We start from the raw sequence: 23,968 nt of genomic DNA, 5'->3' as shown, positions 1-23,968 counted from the left end.
CTTTTGGGTGAACAGTATAGATTTAAATATGTTGGGTAATGATGGTTAGTTCTTTAAAGCGTTTACCCTTTTAAACAAAACCTTTTTTGTTTCTCACTAATGAATAAAAGATAATATACTTCTGTTAAATAACATACCTTAAATACATTAATTAAAAATCCTTTTTATTGGACTCACTAACTAGATTATTCCTACCCTTCCAAAAAAATGATTTTTTTTTTTTTTTTGCATATTCCAAAGGATTTGGAAGATTTATAGGTATGTCTTTCATTCACTAAAATACCATTCACAAAACTGTTATTTCAGTTGGTGGGTCATAAAAGATCTTTCATGAATAATTCCATTTACTTCACTTTCAGAACCAACACACAAACTCACAATAAAGAAAAGAGAAGTTTTGCTTTTAGCCAGTTAGTTACTCAGTTGTAACTTCCCATGTGTGTTGTTCTGCCTTGCAGTACATGTGAAAAAGGTTATTCCACTGTGATAATTGGATGAACTATTTTGGATTTACTGTGAGTAGGATTGTGCATGCAGGAAGTTACTGTGGAAAAGCTAATTTTCTGTTGAGTCATACCATAACTTGCCTGATGATAACTTTTTTGTGTGTTCCTGTCTTTAGACTCTTATGTGAAAAGGGTGACAATCTGGATTGGGTTCAAAGACATAATTGACTACAGTTTCCTCTTTTTGCTGAGAAGACTGCTAACATGGCAGTAAACTGCCACAGGGGGTGCAATAATTCCATGTATCCAAAACTAAAACAATTAAACTTACATAGGAAGGAAAAAATAAAATGAATTTCACTAATTAGATTCTATGTCTGGAAATTTGTAATGCATTTTATAATAGAATCTAATTATTGGGGAGGCCATCTTAAATTCAAAGTCATCTCAGATTTGGATAAATGAGTTCATTTATATTCTCGCCTTGACTACCAAAGCTCATTGCCTACTAGCTAAGCTTTTAAAAATATTCTGTAGAGTAGTGGTACTGAACATTATATACCTGGACTTTGGAGTAAAGACAAACTTATTCTATCAACTCTAATTTTCTAATGCAGAGTTTGCAGAGGGAGGAATGAAGGCTGCCTGGATGTGGACTCTTGATATCACAGCCAATAGCTAACTGAATATAAATGTAACTCGAATGTGGTTGCAAATATATAATAAAAATGGGTTTTACCACTTGAATTCTATACCTTCTAGTTTCAGAGAATAAGATACCTTGTCTCGAAGCTGCACTGATGAAACAAGAAGCAAAAGAAAAAAACTTTTCTTATACTTCTGTTCAAAGACGAAGCATTCAAGGTAACTTTGTCCTCTATAATCAAAAACAAGGCTGTAGTGGAGCGAGGGCTAGGGCCTTCTGGTGGCAGAGGTACTAACCAGTAGCCCCACTCTCTGTTCCAGTCACCCCTGGATTCTCCTGCAACACCTTTAGTGATAGAATGGGGTGAATGGGAATGTACCTTGTCTCTGTGGTAGCTTATCACAAGGGTTAAGGAGAGTCCTGCTGGATGTCTTTGCACGGCTCCTTCTCCTCTACACCCTGCCCACACCTCTTCTGAAGAGGTATGCTGTTGCAGATGTTGACAGTTTCTCTTCTGAGGTGGTCTCTTTGGTTCCTCTTCTTTCTTCTGGTATTGACCCTTTAAGATGCTGGGCCTGCTCCAAGGCATTGCCCCTTTTAGGGTCACTGGTCCAAATGATAGACCCAACTTGGGCTTGCCTTGTTGGCTTCCTGAGTTCGTCCCACTAGGGGAATAGCCCATGGGCTCTTAGACCCTGTTGGTCCCAATCTCAGCCCCTCTCCAGGCTCCTGCATGCTGCCACTAGTTGCTTCAGAAGGGCCGTGTAGCTGTCAGCCAGTGTAGGATCTCCGCCTGTCAGCTATGTAACAATGGTTGTGTGGCAGCTCCCACCCAGCTACAGTCCCAAGCCAGAGCCTGGACCAGAACTGCTGCTATGGCTATGTAGCTGAGCAGGGGCTGGTATGTCCATGTACTTTGTGCTGGAGCCAGAGAGTAAGCAGTGGTGTGGGCGGCAGGGCAGTGTGGGCTAGAGGCTGTGAGGAAGAGAGACATTGTGGGGAGGAGGGGTTGGGGGAAGCAGCGTTTGCAACTCCATCTCCCAGCTGGAGTCTGAGGAGATGCTGCAGCCACCTGTCCTCTCCTCCTCTTCCCTCCCCCCCACCCCATTTCTACTTGAATCTGAAATGCGGAGCTTCCCCCTCCCCCCTGTTAAATCAATGTAGAAGGCAGGGAAGAACAGTGTAAGGGTGTTTTTTGTTTTACTGTAAGTTACTGTAAGGGGCATTTCTAACAACTGACTCTAAGGTCCTGGACAGATATAACATTGGAGGCTTCTTGGATGCCTTTGAAATGTTTCAGATGGTGAGAGACAGATCTACGCAACCATTTGAAACACTCCAAAAAATAACCCTGTAGGAAGCAACTACTATTTTTAAATGCTTCTTGTTACATGTGGATGACCTACAAAGCAAGATGAGGGGTTTGGTACTCCAGTATTCCATAGGGTTCTGGTCCCTTTCTTTGCTCCCCCCTTCTCCCCTCCCCTTCCAACATACACACTGGGCAGTGAAAAGTCGGGCACTGTCAGGTGACTGCTAACCTGTATGCTCTGTCTCTGTTCTTGCAAAGATCCCCTGTACTGGAATTGGGAGCCTCACTTCACAGCACACCTCTCTGTTTGAGCAGAGGGATACTCCAGGACAGCAGAAATGGAGTATATGGGAGAGCACTTCTTTACAGTCAACTCTACCTTCCCCTGCCCACTGAATTCCCCAGTGGGAAATGCAGAAGTCCATGGGAGACTAGGGGATGCAGAATATGTGCTGATAGTTGGCTCCACTCACCAACCACTATCTGCAGTGCAGCTGATCTGTCAGTGAGTGTTCTGCAACTCCTGGAGCACCCCACTACCTCCCTCCTGGAACTGGGAGCAGTGAGGGGCTGGTCTTGGTCAGGGGTATAGGGAGGGAAAAGCCAGGAGACTGGAGGCAGAGCACTTATTGGCACTGATTGAAGGTTTGCTTCACTTTCCTGCTCTTGGTTGGAGAGCACCTTGCTGCATGTAGCTAGTGATTCTTTTTTTGAAGCACTCTAGGGGGTGCTTGGCTGTCCTCTGGCTGAAGTGCTCTATTTTTTAAGTACTTCAAAGTGCCACTGCATTTTGAAGCACTTCAAATAATACATTTATCTCTACCCTAAGAAGCATACTTTAAGTTCATTGCTTTCTTATGAGGCACTAACATTTACTAGTACTATAGTAACTGAATACTGAGAACAGATGCATTACTTGCACCTTTTGTATACGTTACTTCATTAATATTGTAATAAGGAAACTATAAAAATATTTTCTTGTTGAAACAAAATCTTAAATTCACATTGGTGGAGACCAGTTGCTCGCAATTTATGGTATGTTGTTTCCACTTAATGGATGTATCAAAAATATATATATTTTTATAAGTTATAAATGATTGTGGTACAGTGTCGTGGATTATGCATTTCTTTTTGTGAAAGGCTTCAGTTTTGTTGCGGTTTATGGAAAAGTGTCTCCAAAGGCAATGTGTACTGTTTCAGGTTCCTTTTTACTAAATGCACTGATGAAACAGCCTGTTGTCCCCGGGTCATTACTTGGACTTTGTCATCTTCTTAGCAGTAATGCTGAAGCTCTGCCTGGGTCTGTTTTACAGCCTAACTCTCTTAACAGGTAAGTTTTTTTGTTTTATAGTTTAAAAAAAAAAAAAAAAAAAAAAAAAAGGTAATATTTAAAAAAAAAAAATGCTTACTCAATCAAGGGTGTAGGTTGTAGCCGTGTTGGCCTAAGGACATAGGCAGACAAGGTTCTTTGCGTGAATCTGATATCTTTTATTAGACCAACTGAAATAGTTGGCAAACAATTGTTAAGCAAGCTTTGAGATTCAAAAACCCTTCTTCAGGCTAAGAAAGTATCAGCAGTTGGTGTGCGCTCTTCCTGGATAGAATAAAAAGTAAAGAAGCCAGAAGCCGGGCTGGTATGCATACAAGATAGGCAGTCAGTGAAGATGCCTATTGAGGAGTCAATGTGTGAGAGACAGGCTGGGTTGTGGGGAGAGAAGGGGGATGAATAGTGGAGAAGTACCTGGGGAGTCGGATGTCAGGCAGATTATAATGCGTCATAAATCCAATGTCTATATTTAGTCCGTGATTTTTAGTATCCAGGAGGTTGATGAAGTGGAGTTCATAGGCTTGTCTTTGGGAAGCGTTTTGTAAATTTCCTTTGAGAATCAAGACTGAGAATAAAAGATTCACCCAAAGAACCTTGTCTACTTAATCAAGTAATCTTTTCTTTTTATATACAGCTGTAGCTACTGTAGGATCATTTATTTTATATTAAAAGTGGTACTGCACACCAGATGGTATATACTGACAACTATCTTTAGTTCATGTCTGTTGAACTTCTGGGTGACGGGCTGCAAGTATCCTGGCTATATGCTGTGCAGAGCACATGTCTTGTCACTTGAGCCCCTCTGTACCACAAATGCAAACCTCAACCCCTGCTGTGCTAGTGCCCCCTTCTAGTATTGCCACGGGCTGTGCAGGTCCACCACCCCATTCTTTCCACCTCAGGCCCATTGCATTGTCCAAGTGCCCTGGCCACCCTAAACCCTTCAGTCCTATGGGCATGCTGCCCCACTGCCCTCAGGGGTGAATGCAGTCAGTGGAAGCTGGAGGAGGAGGGGGAGCCCTGAGGCTCTGGGGGCAGCAGCAGAAGAATGTTAGAGGAAGTAGTGACCAGATCGGGAATCTGGGGACCACGTTCCAGATAAAGAAAACATTATTAGTAAAACAACTAGTTTTACTCAAAACCAAGCAGAGGATTGAAGAACATTTTTATTGTTGACAGGGTATTGCCAAACTCATGCTATTGCCCCATAGTATTTAAGGATTTAGCTACCTCATAAATGTTGTCCTTACCTTAATGTTATCTGTATATGCAGTAAATCTTTAAATACTTGAGTCACTCTCAGAATGTATGTTTAATTATCCATCTAATCTGTATTCTTATAAATTGAAAACATCGTATCAAAGAGGCTTCTCTGCACTGTTGTTATTTCATAGATGCTCTATTTTCTAAAATATTAATACCATAATGAGCAGGTTTTCCATTTGCCTCAGAAAAACATGCATTTTCTTCCTTTAAGGGGAAGAAACATGGGACATGGCAGGGCCCAGGGGCCTGTGGGCTGGAAGTGAGGGGCACTGGCGGGGGTGGGGGAGGGAGAGTGGGGGTAGGATATATGTCTGGATTGAGGGGCAGTAGCATGGGCAGGGCACTGGCATATCAAAGCTGCTGATCACCACAAAGCAGTGTGGGAAGAGCTGCAGCTGGACCTGTGTCCTGGTGAGCAAAGGAGAGCTCTGATTTCCCATGATAAAAAAAAAAAAAAAAAATGCCAAAATAAATTGGTGTGTGTGTGTGTATTATAATATATATTATATTTCTTTATAATATTTTTATAATATTCTAATATAAAAGCCTATGTCTGGCCGTAACATTTTATTTGCACTCTGATTGGTTGTCTTGGCAGCCAATCAGAGTGCTTTGCACAGACAGACATGTAGCGAGTGCTGCCATGACAGCGGGGACTGAGGGGCCGGAGCAGGCGGGGCCAGTGGTGCTGGCCTGGCCCCTTCCCCCATCCCTGCTCCCTGAAGGCAGAAGGGGACAGCGGGAGCCAGAGCGCTGCCATGATGGAGGGGACAGCAGGGGGGTCCAGCAGTGTTAGCCTCAAGCCCTGCCCCCCACCCTGGGTCCTTGGGGGTGGTAGTGGTGGCATGGGGTGCTGGTGGCACAGTGCTGGCCTTGGGGGGGGGGGGGCCCCCACATGGTGGAGCGCTGCCATGACAGCGGACACTGAGGGGCCGGAGCAGGGCTCCCACAACACCTGGCAGGGAGGGGGAGATGGTGGGGAAAAATGGGAGGGAGGGGAGCAGGAAGGGGAGAGGGATGCTAGTGGTGGCAGCATGTGTCTGCCTGCTGCTGTGTGTGGCTGTCTGCTGGCCCCAGCCACCTGCCAACCGCTGCCCACCGTCACCACATGCAAGCTCCCCTTCTTGCCCCGCTGGTCCTGGGAGGTGGTGCCAGCGGTGTGGGGTTGAATGGTAGGGGATGGGTGGGGGGGTGCAAGGGCCTGCACCCAAAGCAGTGAGGGGAGGGAAGTGAGCCCAGGCCTGAAGTGGCAGGTGTGGGAAGGGAAGGGAGGGAGTGGATCCAGACCTGAGGTGGCAGGGGACAAGAGCCAGACCCCGACCCAAAGCAGGGGGCAGGTGATGCAGATCTCTGTCCCTGCCTGCCCTCCCCGTGATATTTGGCTGGCAACTTGCTAGAGAGAGAGAGAGTGTGTGTGTGTGTGTGTATGTGTGTGTGTGTGTCTGTGTGTGTGCTCACACACACACGAAACCTATATATAGATCATGAAACTTAGTATATAGTTAGATAGAGAGATATGGTTTCATGATCTGTATATAGGTTTCGTGTGTGTTTGTGTGTATGTATGCATGTGTGTGTATACACATACATACACCCGTATTAACTTTGCTATCTTTGGTGTACTTGAAGTGTGGTGCATGGTTTTTTTTTTCTTTATTTTGTTTTTAATATCTGACTAGAGGATCTGCAGGAATTTCTGGTGCCAGCACAGCTTATTCTCAAGAAGAAACTCTTTCTGTTCTAAGAGAAGCTCAGAAACTTGCAACAACAGGTCTGAATTTGATGGCTATGGATGAAGGATCACCTGAAGGAAATCTGGCAGAAAGTGAGAAGGGCGTGTTCCATCTCAAATGTATTAAAATCCCAGGAGCAGTGAATCTTCTGCCCTTAGTGGAACATTATGTTGGTGCATACTGTCAGGCTGTCCAAGTGATAGACAAAACAGGAAACAGTCCTTGCAGAAACCAACCAATTTGTTCTTCCAGAACTAACACAAGCATAGTATCAAGTACAGAGGACTTTAGATCTACTCTGGAAGAGATTACAATTACATCTTTAGGCATTCTTTATTACTTGGTATCCTATAGCTGGGATGTTGTTTATACATTGCTATCCCCTGAAGTGGAAAGAGAGGCACAAAAGTTAACTGGAGATTTACAAGATGCTGCTAATAAGAATCAATTCCAACATGCTTTATTAAAAAAGCTGCTTCAGGTTTTAGCTTTTTCATCTACAACAACAGGCTCTTGTGCTGAGAGGATTGTGGATCAAAGCCTTAAGGTTTTGGTGAAACTAGCTGAAAATTCAACAGTCGAGTTGCTAATAAGGTAAGACAGTAATGCCTCAAATGTATTTCATGCTTGCTGTTACCAAACAAGTACCTTTCTTCTCTTCAAAACCTTAGTTCACAAACAAGTTTGTAATGCATAACTGAAAACAGAGATTTTTTTTTTCCTTGTTGTTCATACCAGTGACTTGGCTGTTCATAAATGGTATAATTGCCTAGCTTCAGTAAAACTGACTTGATTCTGCTAAGCTTCTGTTGCTGTCCACACAATAGGAATTTTCCCATTTACTACTGGGTAATGAGTAACTTTTTTTCAGGCTCTTGCGTATTTGTTTAGACTACCCCTAAAATGTGCAATCTTATACTCATGGTTATTGTGTGACCAAGAATGTAGACATCATGCTGCTTGACAGGGTAACCAAAATGGTGTTGAGTTCACAAGCCTAATGGACATCTAAAAGATATCCACATGGCAAATGATTGCACACACAACTGTAGAATCCTTTAGAGCAGTGATTCTCAACCAGGGTGCCAAAGCATGCTGAGGTGCCTTTCAAGGGCGCCACAGTAGTTAGCACTGTTAGATGTGCAAACATGATTCACGAGATCAACCCAGTGATTTCAAATAAGTACTGAAACATTGAGGGCTGACAGATGCAAATAAAAAACAACAAAACAAACAGCTCATGTCCAGAATAGGCATCATGTTAGTTTGACCCAGCTCCCCAGCATCTAAAGCAAATTGAATTGGCTATTGGGTAAAGACATCACAAAGCCCTGCTGAAGCACAAGATCTATACAGACGTGGAGGAGCCAGGTCAAACTAAAGCAATGCCTTTTCTGGGCATGCGCTGCACTTGGTGTGAGGGTGGGCCAAGCTGAAGGTAAGTGCTGGGGTTCTTCCCCCCTGCCCCCTCCCATGTCTGTAAGCAGCCATTCTGACCTGTTGTAGTTTTTTGAGTTGTTTGCAAAAGAAAGATTACTCTCATTGTTCTGTAGTCTAAAAAAACCCTCCTGAAAATGAAGAGTTGGTATTCTCTGAAGAGTACTTTGAGTCTAACAAGGGGTGCCTTGAGCCTTAAAAGGTTGAAAACCACTGATTTTTAGAGGCTCTTTGAATTTGAATGTAGTTCACAGGATATTTACTTCTGAATGTACTTTTTTTTTTTTTCTTTGTGACAAACAATTTCTTTCTTTTTCTGCATGAGAAAATTGTTTAGACCTATTATGACCTGGTTAGAAAATTTTTATAGCTTTTAAAATGAAATCATAGTGAATAAAATGGTGACTTGTTTCCAAAAGTCATCACATTTTCAATTTTTAACTCTGGTTTTCCTTCTAAAAGCTTTCACCACTTACTGAGTAGCCAGATGCTGTTTCACTGCATGTGTGCTGAGACCTCTGTACCTACTGTCTATTTAACTATTCGGCTGTTGGCTGTACTTGTTCATCACCCAAGGCTGGCTGCCCAACTCTGTTCTCACTCAGGTGAGAGAAATTCTTAAAAGTAATTCAGTTAATGAAGCATGTTTGTATATGTTAGGCAGGATTAAGGATGTTACAAAGAAATCTCACTCCAGTTAAACACACAACACCCCCCCTCCCCAAACTGCAGTATTAACAGGGAATTGGTCTTCTGATACTAGTCGTCAGTGATCCAGGTTGCTGGATTAGCTCTGTCTTGCAGCATTCATCTGTAAAGTTTTAATACCTATAGGGATTTCTCATGATTACTTTCCAACTTTATTCTTCACATGCTGAAAGCTAACACTGGGGAAGAGGGGGGAAAAAATGACCTGAATAAGAACGTGCTGCATTTGAAAGTTTGAGTCTATCCCAGGGGCAGGCAGTTATTTCGGCTGGGGAGTGGTGCTTAACGAGTTTTGGTGAGCTGTTGAGGGCTACAAGGGTGCCTCGGTTCCTTGGTCGCCATCTTGGGACTAGAAGTCCCAGCTCTTACCTTTGGCACGGGAAGTCCCTCCCCTTGCCCCTGGAAGTACTTCTTTTCAGAAGGGGGTTTGCCATCTTGGAACTAGAAAAAAACCCCAAATTATATACTAAAAATCAAAGATCCATAATAACATATTTTAATTTTTATTTAAAAAATATATGTTTGTCCTGCTTTGTGCGTGTTTGTGCTGTGTATATAGAGAAGTGATCCCATAATAGCTCAAATGAAGTCTTACTCTTGTATATTTTGGGGTGTGTGGAAGAGTATGGGTGGGTGGGTGGGTACGGGGTTTGTGGGGGCTGTGGAATGTGTGGAGGGAGAGGGTGGCTGTGGGTGTGTGTATGTGGTGTGTGCATGTAGCAGTGAGTAGCGCTGTCCCCAGAGGTGTGTGGGTGTGGGGGGGTGCAGTGTTTATGGGGTGTCTGATTGTGTTGGGGAGAGTGTGGTTGTGGGGGAGGTTTTGAGGTTATGGTGGGATGTTCATGGGAGCCATGGGTAATTGCTGGAGCCCAGGCTGCTCCCAGCAGGGCTTGCAGCATCCCAGCTGCCTGCAGGGAGCAGCCCGGGCTGCTGGCTGGCAGCAGCTAGCTAGAGCCAGGGCCGGCGGGAGGCTGCAAACAGAGGCATCAGCTCTGTACCAGTGTGTGCACGCACACCTCGGAGCAGGCAGTGGGGGAGGAGCCTGAGGCAGCGCAACCCCAGTCTCTCCCCTGCTCCCAGTACAGAACTGGTGACTGGGCTCCAGAGCCCAGCACAGCTGTTTGTGGCCAGCCTGGGCTCTGGGCAGCTGCAGGAAGCAGTGGGCAGGCTGCAAACAGCTGTGCCGGGCTCCACAGCTCTGGCATCAGCTCCATGCTGCGGTGACTCTGGAGCCCAGTTGCCAGCTCTGTGCCGGGAGTGGCGGAGAGACTGGGGTTGCACTGCCTCAAGCCCCTCCTCCACTGCCCGTTACAAGGCACGCATGCACATGCTGATACAGTGCTGATGCCTGGGCTCTGGAGCCTGGAACAGCTGTTTACAGCCTCCTGGCTACAGCTGGCCCTGGCTCTGGGGAGTTGCTGCCAGCTGGGAGCCTGGGCTACTCCCAGCAGGCTGCTGGGATGCTGCAAGCCCTGCTGGGCGGGCTCCATCGCTGGCAGCAGCTACCCAGAGCCGTGGCTGGCTGTGGCGTGCCAAGCAAATGGGCTTTGCATGCCATGTTTGGCACACGTGCTGGGGGTTGCCAGCCCCTGATATAGACTTTGTTCTGCTGTTGTGTAGGCACTCTCTCGGCTGGGGGTCACCCATAGGTTATCCTGTGGTCCAGAGTTCCTCTTTGTACTGTTCCCTAATTAAATAGGGAATTTTAACCACCAGGATATCTGTCTTACCTGTCTGTATCCGTCTTGATCTAGTTCAGTTGGCTTTTGCAATGTTTGGACACTTAGTTATTAGTTATTTGTATCCTCTTCCCTGCACTGGGCAGCCCAGAGGCAGCAGTAACTGAGCCACAGGCCAGTCCACTGCAGCGCGGGCTCTGGGTGGCTACACGGAGAACTGCCCAGCAATGGTGAAGGGGAGGGGCCGCTTTCCCCCCAATGCTGAGCAACAGTTTCTGCCCAGCCACCACCACTGATGCTACTCAGCCTGGACAAGTGAGCCTGGAGCACATGCTGGGGCCCAGGCTCAGCAGCTGTGACATGGGAGAGAAACTGCTGCTCAGCGCCAGGTAAAAGCAGCCCCTCCTTGCCACTACTGGCGCTTCCTGGCATAGCCACCCAGAGTCTGCATGGGGCTGCCCTGCATGTGTTCTGCGCTGCCACTGCTGCCTTGCCAGGCAGCCCAGAGGTGGTGGTGATGCGACATAAATTCAGGGCAGCCTGGCATGGACCTGTTCCACACTGCTGCTGCTGAGTCTGGGTAGGCAAGCTCAGAGCAGGCATGGGATCTGGGGGGTCAGGGCTGCGTACGCTGGTCCCCGCCAGTATTGTGGTGCTGGGACCAGTGGTGGTGGCAGCCGGAAGGAGCTGTCCCCGCCTGGGTTGCCTAGAAAGGCACTCCAGCTGCTAGTCGCCCCAGCCCTGCTGTGTGCCCAGGTGGTGGCAGGATATGCCATGACTGGGCAGTGCCTCAGCCAGACAGGGCTGGACACAAGCCCTCTGGTGGCCGGATGTAGCCTGCAGTCTGTATTTTCCCACCCCTGGTCTATCCCAACTGTGCAGTTGGTCCAATAAAAGATTCTGCCCACTACAAACCCTGCCTCTGGGGTGGGAAAGAATGTGACTGAGCTGCAGAAATTAATCCCACTGTTAGGTATGTGGCCCCATTGGACCACAAATAACAAATAGAAGGACATTCTGACTAATTTGGTTTCCATCTGATAGCTATGTTGCAAGTATCAGGCCCCCAGAATCGGGTAACTATTGGAAATTACAACCTACAGAAATAGCTCAGTGTAGTATGTACTAAAATAATGTTTCTTCTCTAATACTTCTTAAAAGTAGCAATAGCCTTGAACTAAAATGCATGGATTTTTTTTGTGAAATTGCTACCTTGATTAGTATTTAATGTGTCCTAATTAGCACACATCAGAGCAAACTCAATTTACTCAAGTCTGCAAGAGCATGCTAACTAGCATACTTCAGCAGCCTCTGCATTATGTGTATTCAGCACCCTGCGCTTCAAAATGATGGCAGGGGCACTTTTAACTAAAGCTCATTTAATTAAAGTGTCTCCACTGCCATTTTGAAGTGCAGGATGCTGAATACATGTGATGCTGCTGGCACTTTTAATTCGAGTGGCTCTTGGAGCCATTACAGGGGTATAGGTTGTAGTTGTGTTGGTCTAAAGACATAGGTAGACAAAGTTCTTTGGATCAATCTGGTATCTTTTATTAGACCAACTCACATAGTTAGAAAAATTCTTCTTAGGAAGCTTTCGGGTTTAAAAACTCTGTCAGGCTGAGGAAGCATCTGCAATTGGTGTGTGCTGTTCCTGGATGGAATGAATAGTAAAGAAGCCAGAGGCTGGTATGCATGCAAGAAAACCAGTCAATAAAAATGTAAATTGAGGAGTCAGTGAGTGAGAGAGAGGCTGTGGGGGAGAGGATGAATGTTGGAGCTGTTTATAATTAAAGCGCTATAATTAAAATGTTTACAATTTAAGTGCCTCCCCACCCCAGAGCATGTGTAAAGATGCCCTCAGTTCTTTGTGTGGAGATGAGGGATAGTTTACTGCTGCTTTAACTGTTAAACTAAAAGAGGGTGGGAATGTGCTCCTGTTTCTCAAACATAGTATAGCTGTTTTAGTTATAAATTGCTTAGCAACTGCAAAATCAGAAAAAATAGTATCTTCCAAAGGCTCTGAAAGTCCTTCCAAAATGAACATCCTCTGGAATAAGCATGGAATATATTTGTTTGTTTCTTCCTTGAGTAAATGTTGTATGTACTACAGTCTAGAATTTTTTTGTGCAAAATTATCTATTGGATAGTGCCTACAGTATAATATTCTTGTGCTTCTACTCGGCATGCAGTGTGTAGCGTGGGGACCAGGGTTGGGCTATCCAACTTCAGGGTGGCCAGGGGCAATGCACTGTGCAGCATCCCCCCTCCCTCCACCACTGCACTGTGGCTATGCCCTGCATGTTGCACTGCATGTTATCCCCCAATATGCACACACACAAACTGTGCAACAGGTGCTCGCAAACTGAGCTGGACATCTCTGATGTATGCTAATCCAGAGCAAGGTTCAGTTCCTTGGTTCACCACAGACCGCTTGTATGATGTTGGCCAAGTCGGTCTCTCTGAGTCTGTCTATCTGTAAAGTGGGAATAATACCTCCAGAGACTGCTGGAGCATGCTAATTAGGCTATTAATTGAGTCTGCTTCAATGTCTGCTAATTAGCACACATTGGAGCACATGTCCAGAGCAGTGCGGGAGCATCTGTTGCATAATTTGAGCGGGAAGGGGGATGACATCATGCAGTGCAGTGTGCAGGGCACAGCCACAGTGCAGTGGTAGGGGCAGGAGTGCTGCACAGTGCATGGTCTCTGGCCACCCCAGAGTTGGATACCCCTACCCTGGTCCCCTTGAACTCCCTGGCCCTGGGCTCCTTCAGCCCAGCAGGCTGCACTGCAGTATCAGTTACAGGCTTGAGAGTAGGAAGCAGGTGGAGGAGGGCCATGTCTAGCCCACAGACCCCCAGTTAGACAGCCCTGCTCTAGGGCAATTAACCAACAAACAGTGGAGCAAGGCTAACTGCCTCTCTCTCTTCATATTCTAGGCTTTCATAGACATTAAGACTGGAAGGGACCTCAGAGGATCAAGTCCAGCCCCTAGCTGAGACCAAACTGCTAACAATGTCCTTTTTTTAGCTCTAAAGTTTGAAGACTGTCACAAAACTTTAATTGTATACGTGTGTATGGCATGATAGCATGTAAATGCCTTGCTGTCTTTATATTCCCCTAAGAGAGTGAAGTATTATCCCTACTTTACAGATGGAAAGACTCAGAGAGACTGACTTGCCCAGCATCATACAAAAGGTCTGTGGTGAACCCTAGAACTGAACCTTGTATTAATGGGTTAAATTTGAAATAAAAAAATGAATAAAACTATCTTTCAGAAACCTGTCTACTTCTTGCGCTGTACACGTATATTACTTCAAGACCAGATAAATCTGCATCTGAAATACGTTGGCTTCAGCTGGAGCAAGAGGTAAATAACAGGCTTTTTTTTTTTTTAAATGCTTGTTCCATCCCACTCCTGATAAGGAAGAGTATGGCCAGTAATACTTCACTGTAAGCTTTCTTGCTGATTTCAGTTGTGGCACGGAATATATCTGTTGCATTAAGAGATTAATTTTTATGAGGTATTTAAAATATTAAATGGGGCTGTAACTATTTCTAAAGTCATGCTCATAGTCTTGTTGTAATACTAAGAAAGTATAAGACAACTATGTGCATTCAAGATCTTTATTTTTGGACTAGGTAGAGAAATGAGGTGATGTAGGTTTATTTTATATTGATCTGAAATTGCTTGAGGAAAAAAGCCTTGCTTTTTCTCAACATATTGATGATTTTATTTCTACTAAGTTCTTCATTCTTTACTTTACTTTTCATTGTGCTGTGTGCATGGTTGATTACATTTTAATGTTATGTCAGTGGTATTCAACCTTTCAGCCCTCTGGGCCAGATGAGTGGCACAGAGCCAGTTCTTCAGCTGGATGGAGCTCTGAGTGCCAGGATCAGGCTCTGGATACCAGCACCACCTGTTCCCTGCCTCTGAACCAGGAGTCATCCCCAGGGGTCCTGGCACCATCCATTCATGCTGGGGTTGGGTCCTGGGGGCCCAGCACTGCCTCTTTCCATCCCCATATGCTGAAATTAGGCTCTGGCACCACCCCCCTTCTGCCTCTGTGTACTGGGATTGTTTTCCAGACCCATGGGGAGTCCTGCAAGCCAGATGACTGCTGCTTGCCAGGGGTTGAACACCCTTATTAAATACAATAGAGTCAACCTGTGCCAATCACTAAATAAAAGTGAAAAAAAACTATTCATAATAGAGGCAAATTTTTAATTGTATTAAGTTGTCAGTGAGGACTGTACTGTTAGTGGTAGGTCACTATATTGTCTAATGTGAGACTCAAGGCTTCCTTAGGGTGATCTCTTTTATTGGACCAATTGTGTAGTTGGGATTAGAGTGAGGCAAGCTTTTGAATGCAAGACATTCTTGACTTGAGGAAAAATGTCTTGCTTTCAAAAGCTTGTCTAACTATCCCAACTGCATAGTTGGTCCAATAAAAAAGATCACCCTAAGAAATCTTTGCCTCACATAATTACTGGACCCTCACAGCTACACCGATTCAATTCAGTTTCAATTTATGAAGGATTCTGGCTAAATGCCATGCTCCTGAAAACATCCACACACACACACACACACACACACACACACACACACGTTTGAACAAAGTAACCGAGCTACAAATATTATACTAAAAGTAGAGCCTATTAACATAACATTATTAATATAAATATAGTAGTAAATCAAGACGTGGATCTATAATATTGTTGTGCATAGATCCACAATTGAGACAATAAAATCAAATCTAATGTTAAAATGTATAATCGTATCAGTAATAAAGGATATTTAACTTTTAATCCCTCAGCCTTATAAGCAAAAATTGCAAGATGGCTTACTAAATTTGGATCTGTTTGCTGTAAAAGCCAGATTAATTACTGTTTGAAAAATGTATCACTTTCTGCAAAAACAGTAATAAATAGGTTCTCCTTATGTCATTATATAAAGAACATTCTAAAACATAGTGGATAGTATCTTCCAACACTGCTAGACAGACTGGGCAACATCTTTTAACCCATGGAATAGAAAATATATGTCCAGCCAGAACAGCTGTGGGCATCTGTTCAGTCCTGAGGTCTAGTCAAAGAGGATCGCCACTTATTATTGAGATCCAACTGTAAATACTTTTCTCCCCCACCCTAATCTAATTTCCAAAGAGTATATAAAGAGGCAATACGAGTAGCCCGAGCCACTGCAATATCATTCTGCCTGGCAATATCTCAAATCCTCTGGAAAACCCAAACCATTTCTATGGGGGAGAAAAATCTTTCATTATTTTTGAGATAGTATCCCATCCCAGAAAGTACAAAATTACAGTAAAGAAAAGGGTGATTGGAGAGGAGGGGGATTATTAATAACTTCTACATAGCATCTCATCTGCTTAAATTATGCTAAAAGGAGCAGGATTTTAAACCAAAATCCTCCCATTCTAATAATAATATTAGTTAAAATTAGAATCCATTCCCGTTTCTAATCTCAAAAAAGATGCAGGAATTGAGGGAGATATACCTCAGAACAAGTTTCTTAGGGCTCTGTTTCCTAGGGGTGTGCAAAACAGGCTGTATTTGATTCAGATTTGACCCGAATTGGGGACACTGATTCGATTTGTTCATTTGGATCACTGTCCCTGATTCAATTCAGCTAAATCCAAATCTGAAGATTCGATGCCGATTTTTTTTTTTTCCAGATAATCAGCAATTCGGACATAGACATCACTTTAAATGGTTTTTTTGTTTTTTTTTTTCCCTACGTACCTCGAGGTACCAGGTGCAGCTTGTGAACGCTGTGACGATGGAGTGTCCCACAGGAGCACAGGGGAGGTGTACTTGGTGGTGAACCCAGAAGTGGACCGGAAGTAGTTCTGGTCCACTTCCGAGTCTTCTGCTGAGCACGCTGGGGAACCTCCCATGCCCCTCTGGCTCGGCAATCAGCCACAGGGGGACCCCGGCTGCTCCTCTCAGACCCAGCAGGTACCAGTTGCTACACCAGAGGGCCCCCCAGCATGCTCCCAGGCGGACCCAGAAGTGTACCAGAAGTGCTCCAAGTCCACTTCCAGGTCTGCTGCCAAGTGCACTGGGGAGCCCCCCGCACTCATGTGGGATGCTCTATCTGCCCCACCATTGCAGCATTCACAAGCCGCCTGGTACCTTAAAGTATCTAGAAAAACCATTTAAAGCTGCGTCTATATCTGAATCGTCAAATCTCTCTGAATCGATTCAGAGGGTTCCGATTTGATTCGGAGAGACTAAAGGGTCTTCTGATTTCAATTCGTATTCAGAGATTCGGCCATTGAATTGGGCCGAATCGCCACCAAATCGAGTTGGGGACTGAAGCTTCACAGATCCCTAACGTCTACACCATTACTAGCAGCATAACCCCATGCTTCAGAGCCTTATAAGATCTGAGAGGTAACTCTGGCTTTATATGCTGATATAGAAGGTTGGACTGATCATCCTGCTGTGGTTTCATAACATTTCTTTATAGCCACAGCCAATTGGGCTGCCTTAGTTTTAACTGCCTGAATATGTTTCCACGATGGAGAAGCTGTGAATAACACACCCAAGTACCTATAGGTTTTGACAACTTCAAGTTTAGTTCCCTGCATATTCCATGGATATTTCATCAAACAACTTCACCAATACATTATTTTGGATTTATCACAATTTATTTTTATACAGCTATGTCATTACTCTTATGCTGCCCTTTAATGGCAAGTGTCATTTTTTCCCCATAGTATAGGTACATTTTGGTATATATTTCAATGTACTAGTATTAGTTCTGAGCCCTGTTCTGAAGAAAATAAAAAGACATCCACACCCACAGCCCTACACACCCTTCTTGAGCTTTCTCGTCAGTTTGAGAGGTTTTCTTGGAAGCCACAAAGGAAAAAAAAAGATCTAGCTGATGTCACGGTGGAAATGATCATTAAAATGTAAAGACTGTTGGGGGAGAAAGCTAGAATCTTTTAAAGCTAGCAATATAAGTGTCACTTCTTCCTTTTATTACTGATGTGATTGCTTGTTAAAGCTACAGAATTCACTGTAATAAGCTCTGTATGTTTTACACTAGGCTGTTAGATTCCTGACCAAGTGCATGCGGTGCTCCAGTCTATCAGTGTTACTACTTGATACAGATTGCCAGTGCAGCCTTGAGGTATGTTCCTAGAGCTATCCAACTTAGCCTGTTAAGGCTGTCCAATTCCATATAAGAATGGTAAACATAAGCTGCGGCAGGGTGGCACTGTAGAGGCTTTCTGGTGTAGAAAGGTAATTTTCTTAGGCAACAAGCTACTTCATCATATGCTATCAATGGATGAATAAGGTTGTTGTCTATGCAAGCTCGTGTCTCTCTGAACCAGACAGTTTCTTAGTTGTTTATTATTTCAATGTTTTTAGATTCAAGGCACTCCTCAGAAAATGCCAGCTCATAGTTTACACTCATTTTGACTATGGAAAAATAATCAAGCAGTTCTTGTTGTGAGGACCACAACAGGTCAGAAATGTTTTTGACATTTAAGGTTTCCCCTGTGGAAATCTCTAGGTTTATCCTGTTCATCATGTGCAAGTGTTTGCACATCTAACTGCTAATATTTTGTGCCACCCTTAAAACAATCTCACTGCACTCTAGTTGAGAATCACTGCTCTAAGTACCATGCTGCCCTGCCTTCTGCCTGACTTCAGCCTAACATGGCTAACCACCTCTGCCCATGAGAATGGCAAGTGATATTCTGCTTTTAACTGCTGTGGTACAGTATAGTACCATGTTCTATCAAAGCTGCCTTCTAAAAGTCTTAACAGAGAGAGGCAGGTTTTCTTCCTATATACTGGAATTTGATTACTTGATATATTTGACCACCAAAGGGCAAAACAAATAAGTCCTTTCCCCAACTAATGCTGTATCTTTTGCTCTTTATTTTGACCCGTTTTTCTTTATTTCTCCTGCAGGTGGTTAAGGCACTTATCCTAATGTTACATAGACAGTGGGTAAAGGTTAGAAGATCTGAGAGCAACTTTCATATGTATAAAGAACAAATTGTTCAGTTTTTGCGGGACACAGTTTTGCTCTTGCATAGTCTTTCTCAAAAAGATAAACGGTTTCAGGAACACCTCTTGGAAGTTCTCCATCAGTATGATCAAGCCATACCTGGTGTAAGAGCCATCCTGAAAAAATCTCAAAAATTGAATGTCTTTGAAGGTAAACTAATGAATGAACGAAATAAAGCAATAAATGACTCTTATTTTCCCCCCTTTAACAACCCTTGATAGATGTTTGCTGCTTTGGGTGGGTTTCAATAGGTAGTCTAACTATTGACTTTCCTCCAGAAGACTGCCTGTCTGAAAATGTCTTACTGGTAATATACAGACCTCTGCATTTGAATATGTAGTTCCAAGAATCTGTCCCAGAGCAGGCAGCTAATAATGATATTGTAATTTCTGTGTACGTGTGGCATTTCATAAATGCTTTTGCTATTTTTTTTTATTTTTTTTTTAAACTATTGAAAGAGCAAACCCGTTAATTGCCATTTAAGTGGTAACTTGACTAGTTGTCTAATTTATTCTGTCTTTACCGAATTGTATAAAACACACTCCATTTAGTCAGAGTCATGGGAAGTAAGTTGTCCCAGCCTGAATTATATTTGCATGAGCATGCTGTTTGCTTGTCTCCCATGTCATTATGATAGAAATGCTGACATTACTCTACTCATGTATAATGTCATGGTACATAATCTGAGGCCGTATGTCAAACTACTTCTAGTCTTGCCTATAGCCTACTCTGTGGATCTTGCACCACTGCCTTTTCTTGTACCTAAGGCAGAACATGCAAGGATTCCTAATGTGAATAATGAAGATTATCTTGGCATTGGTATAAATGACAGTTGATTTCCTTCCTTGTGTAGTGTGTCTCCAGTAGCCTACAAGGGCAAAGCGCTGAGGTTCTTTCTTGATTCCCATGCAAAGCTTAAGCAGCCTCTGTACTGAAATGATTGTAGCTTTTTAAAACTACTTTTCAATTGATGTGTGTAAGCTTGGTGAACAATCAAAACTAGTCTTAAAATACTAAGTACTATAAATACCTCATACCATCAGCTGCTAACATTTGGAAATATATCACTAAACTTGGAAAAATTTTCAGAATAGTTCTTCCCTCAGGTTGGGTTCCCAAATTAAATATTGTAATGACTTAAATTTTTAGGCCAAATGTGTTTTAATGAAAGACTTTGACACTCCCAAAGTAATAATCATTATTCTCATCATCATCTTTTTTTAAAGGTTATGGCCTCATTTTTTATTTTGGATGCTGATTATTGCCTTCAGCAAGTTAGTCTCATACTTGTAGTGTTAAGTAGAGGTACACTGTTATAGCAGTCCATATTGTATCGGCACCGATTAAAAGGAAAATTTACATGATCAGGAACCAGCTTTTTTTTGGCTGGTGTAGCTGATAATGTTGCCAATAAATGCCACATGCATGTGCACAGCCGCAGTCTGCATGTGGCCAGAAATGTAGGCTGGCAGCTTAGAGAGCAGCCTCCTGCTGGTAAGTTGGCAGGACAGGGGTGAAGAGGCATGGAGGGGGCAGACTGAGGCCCCCATGGTGAGGGAGGGGCTGCCCCATGGGGCTGGGGCAGGGGCTGATCAGCTGGGGTGAGGTACGGGGTGGAGCCATGGGAGGCTCATCCATGGAAGTGGGGAGGGGGGGCAGCTCCCCACTGCTGCGTGCACCCCCAGGGAGGCACAGGGGCATATGCCCCCCAGATTTTGTGTTGGGGCGAGGGCAGCCTGCCTGCTGCGGGCTCGGGGCCAGGGGCTGCACTAGCCTTTTCCCAGCTGGGGGGTTGGGCTGGCGCTGTGCTTGGGACATGCAGCAGGGGGACTACAGGGTGGCTACAGTGAATTTTGGGATGGCTGTAGCCCACCCTGTAACTCCCCCTCCCAGTGCAGCCCAGCCCAGACCTCCCATCAGAAACAGGCTGGCTCACCCCCAGTCCTGAGCCCACAGAGGGCAGCCTGCCCTTGCCCTGTACACAGATCTGGGGGGCACCCCTGCCTTCCTCCAGGGGTGCATGCAATGGTGGGGAGTTGCTGCTCTGTCCCATGCCTGCCCTGGCTGTGCAGCCCCACTCTCTCCGTCACCATGGGGGCCTCAATCTTTCCCCTCCCCCCCCCCGACTTACTGGCCAGATGCTGTTCTCCAAGCTGCAGGGCTGCATATCAGCAGTTGGTTAGGCATTGGCCAGTGTGGCTGGTTAATAATCGGCCATCGGTATCAGCCAAAAAATCTTTATAGGTGCGCCCCTAGTGTTAAGAAACATTAATTTATATTTTAGTTGGAAAATCATGAGTGACTGGTGCCTCCTGAATCTGGGGGGGGCACCCACAGAAGCTGATGGCGGTGGCGGCCGTGTCGGGGCACCAGCCCTGCCAACAGTATCAGTGTCAGCTGTCAGGGGGGCACGTGCACCCCTGTGCACCCCCTACCAGTTACCTATGCAGAAAATCAAATGTTGGAAGAATATTTGTCTTGTGTTTATAGTAAAAGCTTTTTATCTGTTCTTTCAGAGTTGGCTTTGGATGAATTGTATCCTCCTGAGACAGAAGCAGATGCTCCAGAAACAGAGGCAAGTTAGTTGCCATAGGGCCATATCTTGTTCCATATGAATTTTTGTTGTTTAGCTTTGTTACCAATGAGAAATTTGAAATTTAACCTGAAGAAAACCTATTTGTATGTCTTTAAAGATCACTGGATGTAATGTAATACAAATATAAAACTTTGAGTGCTTTGACTATTTTTTTACTTAGCTGCCACCATAGAACACGGGTAGGCGGTTATTTCAGTTGGTGGGCCACTTGATGGGTTTGAGTTGTGGTTGAGGGCCGCACACAGTATCTTTCAGCAGATATCTTTTTAACAAATTATAGATTTAAAAAAATCATATACTGAAAATCGAACATCTGCTATAGAATTTTAATTTTATTTCAAAAAAATATTGTTTGTCCTGACTTTGTTTGTTCGAGCAGTGTGTATAGAGGTAATTCTTTAACAGCTCAAATTAAAGTCTTTCTTTTGTATGATGAGGGCAGGGGCCATAGCAGGGTTGGGGGTATGTGCATGTGTGGAGGGGTGGCAGTGTCCAGCAGGTATTGGGGGTATGGGTATGCATGGGTGTGGCATGGGCAGTGGTGGTTGTGCATGCATTTGGGGGCTGGCTGCACACTAGGTCCTCGGAGGTAGCTGAGGAGGGGGGAGGGGTGCATGCAGCAGAGCTCACCCTGATCTGGCCCACAGCTGACCCTGCAGTGCTCTACTTGGGTTGCCCGAGGCAGCTTGCACTGTTTCTACCTGCACCTGCCTTGTGTCTGTCGAGGGCCCTGGCCAGTGTGCACAGCTTCCTGATGGGGCTGCTGCAGGTGCTGCTCTGCTATTGCTTGGCTCCCCATTTCCAGTGGCTCCTTCTTCTGTCCCTGTTGTGCTGGTCTGGCAGAGCCATCCCTTAGGAGGGGAGGGAGGGTGTAAATTGGGGTGAACGGCCCAGGCCCTGCACAGTGTTGTACAGGCCCCATGGACAGTGCCATTGGCACATGCTAAGGGTGTCACCATTCCATGCAGCGGCTGCTCGCCACCCCCATCCCAGTTTGCGCCTCAGCCACTTGCCCTCCTTCTTTCCGCTCCCCCCCTCGCACAGGCTGATATTCCCTGGGCCCTGCACACCCCGAGGGTCGGCTCTGTGCTCTGGCCACTTTCCACCCACTCAGCCACTTGCAGGTGGAGTGGGTAGAAGGCAGCTAGGAGCTGGACCCCAGGTGCTGAGCCAGGAGCTACCCAGCTATAGCTCTTCTCTCCCCCTCTTCCTTCTCTCCTCCCCCACTAGCTGGGTGTTGGGTACCTGGTACTTGTCCTCATGGCTGGTGCCAGTTGCCCATGCTACCTGCTGCCCTGAGCAGCACAGCAGGGCCGGAAGGAGTTGCTGGGGTTGGGGGAGCTGAGCAGTACCTGGTTGGCAGGAGCAGCCCTGCTTGGATGGTGCCATCGGCAGGTGCATGGCAGGAGTGGGCACTGCTACAGGCTGGCTCTGGCGTGTATTTTGCCCACACCTGTCATAGAAATGTAGCAGAAGGAAATATTTTACTAATCATTCCATAGAAGGAAGAGCTTGTTTTCTGAGTTCACATACCCAGAAGGGGAAAATTCAAATATTGTTTTGTTACCACCTGTGAAGCACATGGACAGCCAAGCTGCTACTCTGGCTCCCCGTGCAGGCTAGCAGCGCCCAGACTTGTTACAGTTTTAAGACGTAAGTGCAGAGAAGCCCCCACCCTGTCAGGGACAGAATTTGCCTGCAAATTGGGAGAATCTATAATAAAAAAAAATAAAAGCAGTTACATCAACAAATATGATTTAGGGAAGAGTCAGCATGGGTTCTGTAAAGGAAAGCCCTGCCTCACCAATCTGCTAGAGTTTTTTGAGGGTGTTAACAACTATGTGGCTAAAGGGGATCCAGTTGGCCATATACGGATTTTCAATAAGCTTTCAACAATGTTCCTTACCAAAGGCTTTTAAAAGAAACCGAGTTGCCATTGTTCATTTGGAACAGAAGAGTGCTCACGTAGGAGGATTTTAGTAGTAAAACTATTGACTCAGCATTCAAAAAGACAAATCACTAGGGGTATGACAATAGAGATTTTGGGGGCCAATACTGATAGCCAATTTTTAAGCAGGTATATTAGCCAATACTGATCCGATACAGCTGCGTCCAGCTGGTAAGTCTATTGTGGTGGAAGGGGACGGGGGAGGGAAGGGGCATGTGGGGGCAGATTAACACCCTCTAAGGTGAGGGATGGAGTGGGGCTGGGGTAGGCACTGCCCAGCCGGGGCAGGGTGCAGGATAGAGCTGTAGCTCATCCAGGGGGTGCAGGGAGGGGGAGCAGCTCCTGCTATTGTACGTACCCTGGGAGGGCGTGGGGGGCGTGTCCCTGGATCTGCGTGGGGCGGGGCTGGGCAGGGCTGCAGCTGTGGGCTGGGACCAGGGTGGCTCTGGGCTCTTCCTGGTGGGGAGGGGGCGGGGGGGTTGGGCTGCGCTGTGCTCAGGGCACATGGTGGCAGTGCTAGAAGGGGAGCTATGGGGGCTGCAGCTTAGAGGGGCAGAGCTTAGACTGTAATCAGTTCATGTTACCCTGAGGTATATAACTAGTAGGGCTGTGCGAAATTTCACTGGCCATTTCGTTTCAATGTTGTTTCGACTCTTTTCAAGCTCAAAACAGTGAAATTGAAACAAAACAAAGGACTTCAAAACAACCTCAAAATGAAATGAGGGCAGTCGAAACACTTCAAAAGTTTCAAAATGTTTTGAGATGCAATATAAAAATTTGCGTTATTCCTGCCTGTTGTGTCTGTTTTCCG

At 45.2% G+C, this 23,968-nt stretch overlaps 1 protein-coding gene across 3 annotated transcripts in view; it reads left to right on the top strand.

Moving 5' to 3' along the window:
- Window positions 1–21,344, top strand: part of ATRIP (ATR interacting protein) — a 33,506-nt gene extending 12,162 nt beyond the window's left edge. Inside the window, exons 6-13 of one of the 3 annotated variants that reach the window (XM_090021302.1) lie at window positions 1,209–1,310; window positions 3,605–3,734; window positions 6,677–7,324; window positions 8,630–8,772; window positions 13,836–13,927; window positions 17,639–17,722; window positions 18,514–18,763; window positions 21,130–21,344. In XM_090021302.1, the coding sequence (XP_089877428.1) occupies window positions 1,209–1,310; window positions 3,605–3,734; window positions 6,677–7,324; window positions 8,630–8,772; window positions 13,836–13,927; window positions 17,639–17,722; window positions 18,514–18,763; window positions 21,130–21,197 (1,517 nt within the window). In that variant the 3' untranslated portion in view covers window positions 21,198–21,344. The other 2 variants (XM_090021301.1, XM_090021303.1) reach the window with 2 other exon arrangements.
- Window positions 21,345–23,968: the final 2,624 nt, after the last annotated feature.

This window comes from Crocodylus siamensis, chromosome 11, assembly GCF_052110815.1.
Source record: "Crocodylus siamensis isolate JL-2025a chromosome 11, ASM5211081v1, whole genome shotgun sequence".
NCBI classification, from domain to species: domain Eukaryota; kingdom Metazoa; phylum Chordata; order Crocodylia; family Crocodylidae; genus Crocodylus; species Crocodylus siamensis.
This window is presented reverse-complemented; position numbering and strand designations above follow the sequence as displayed.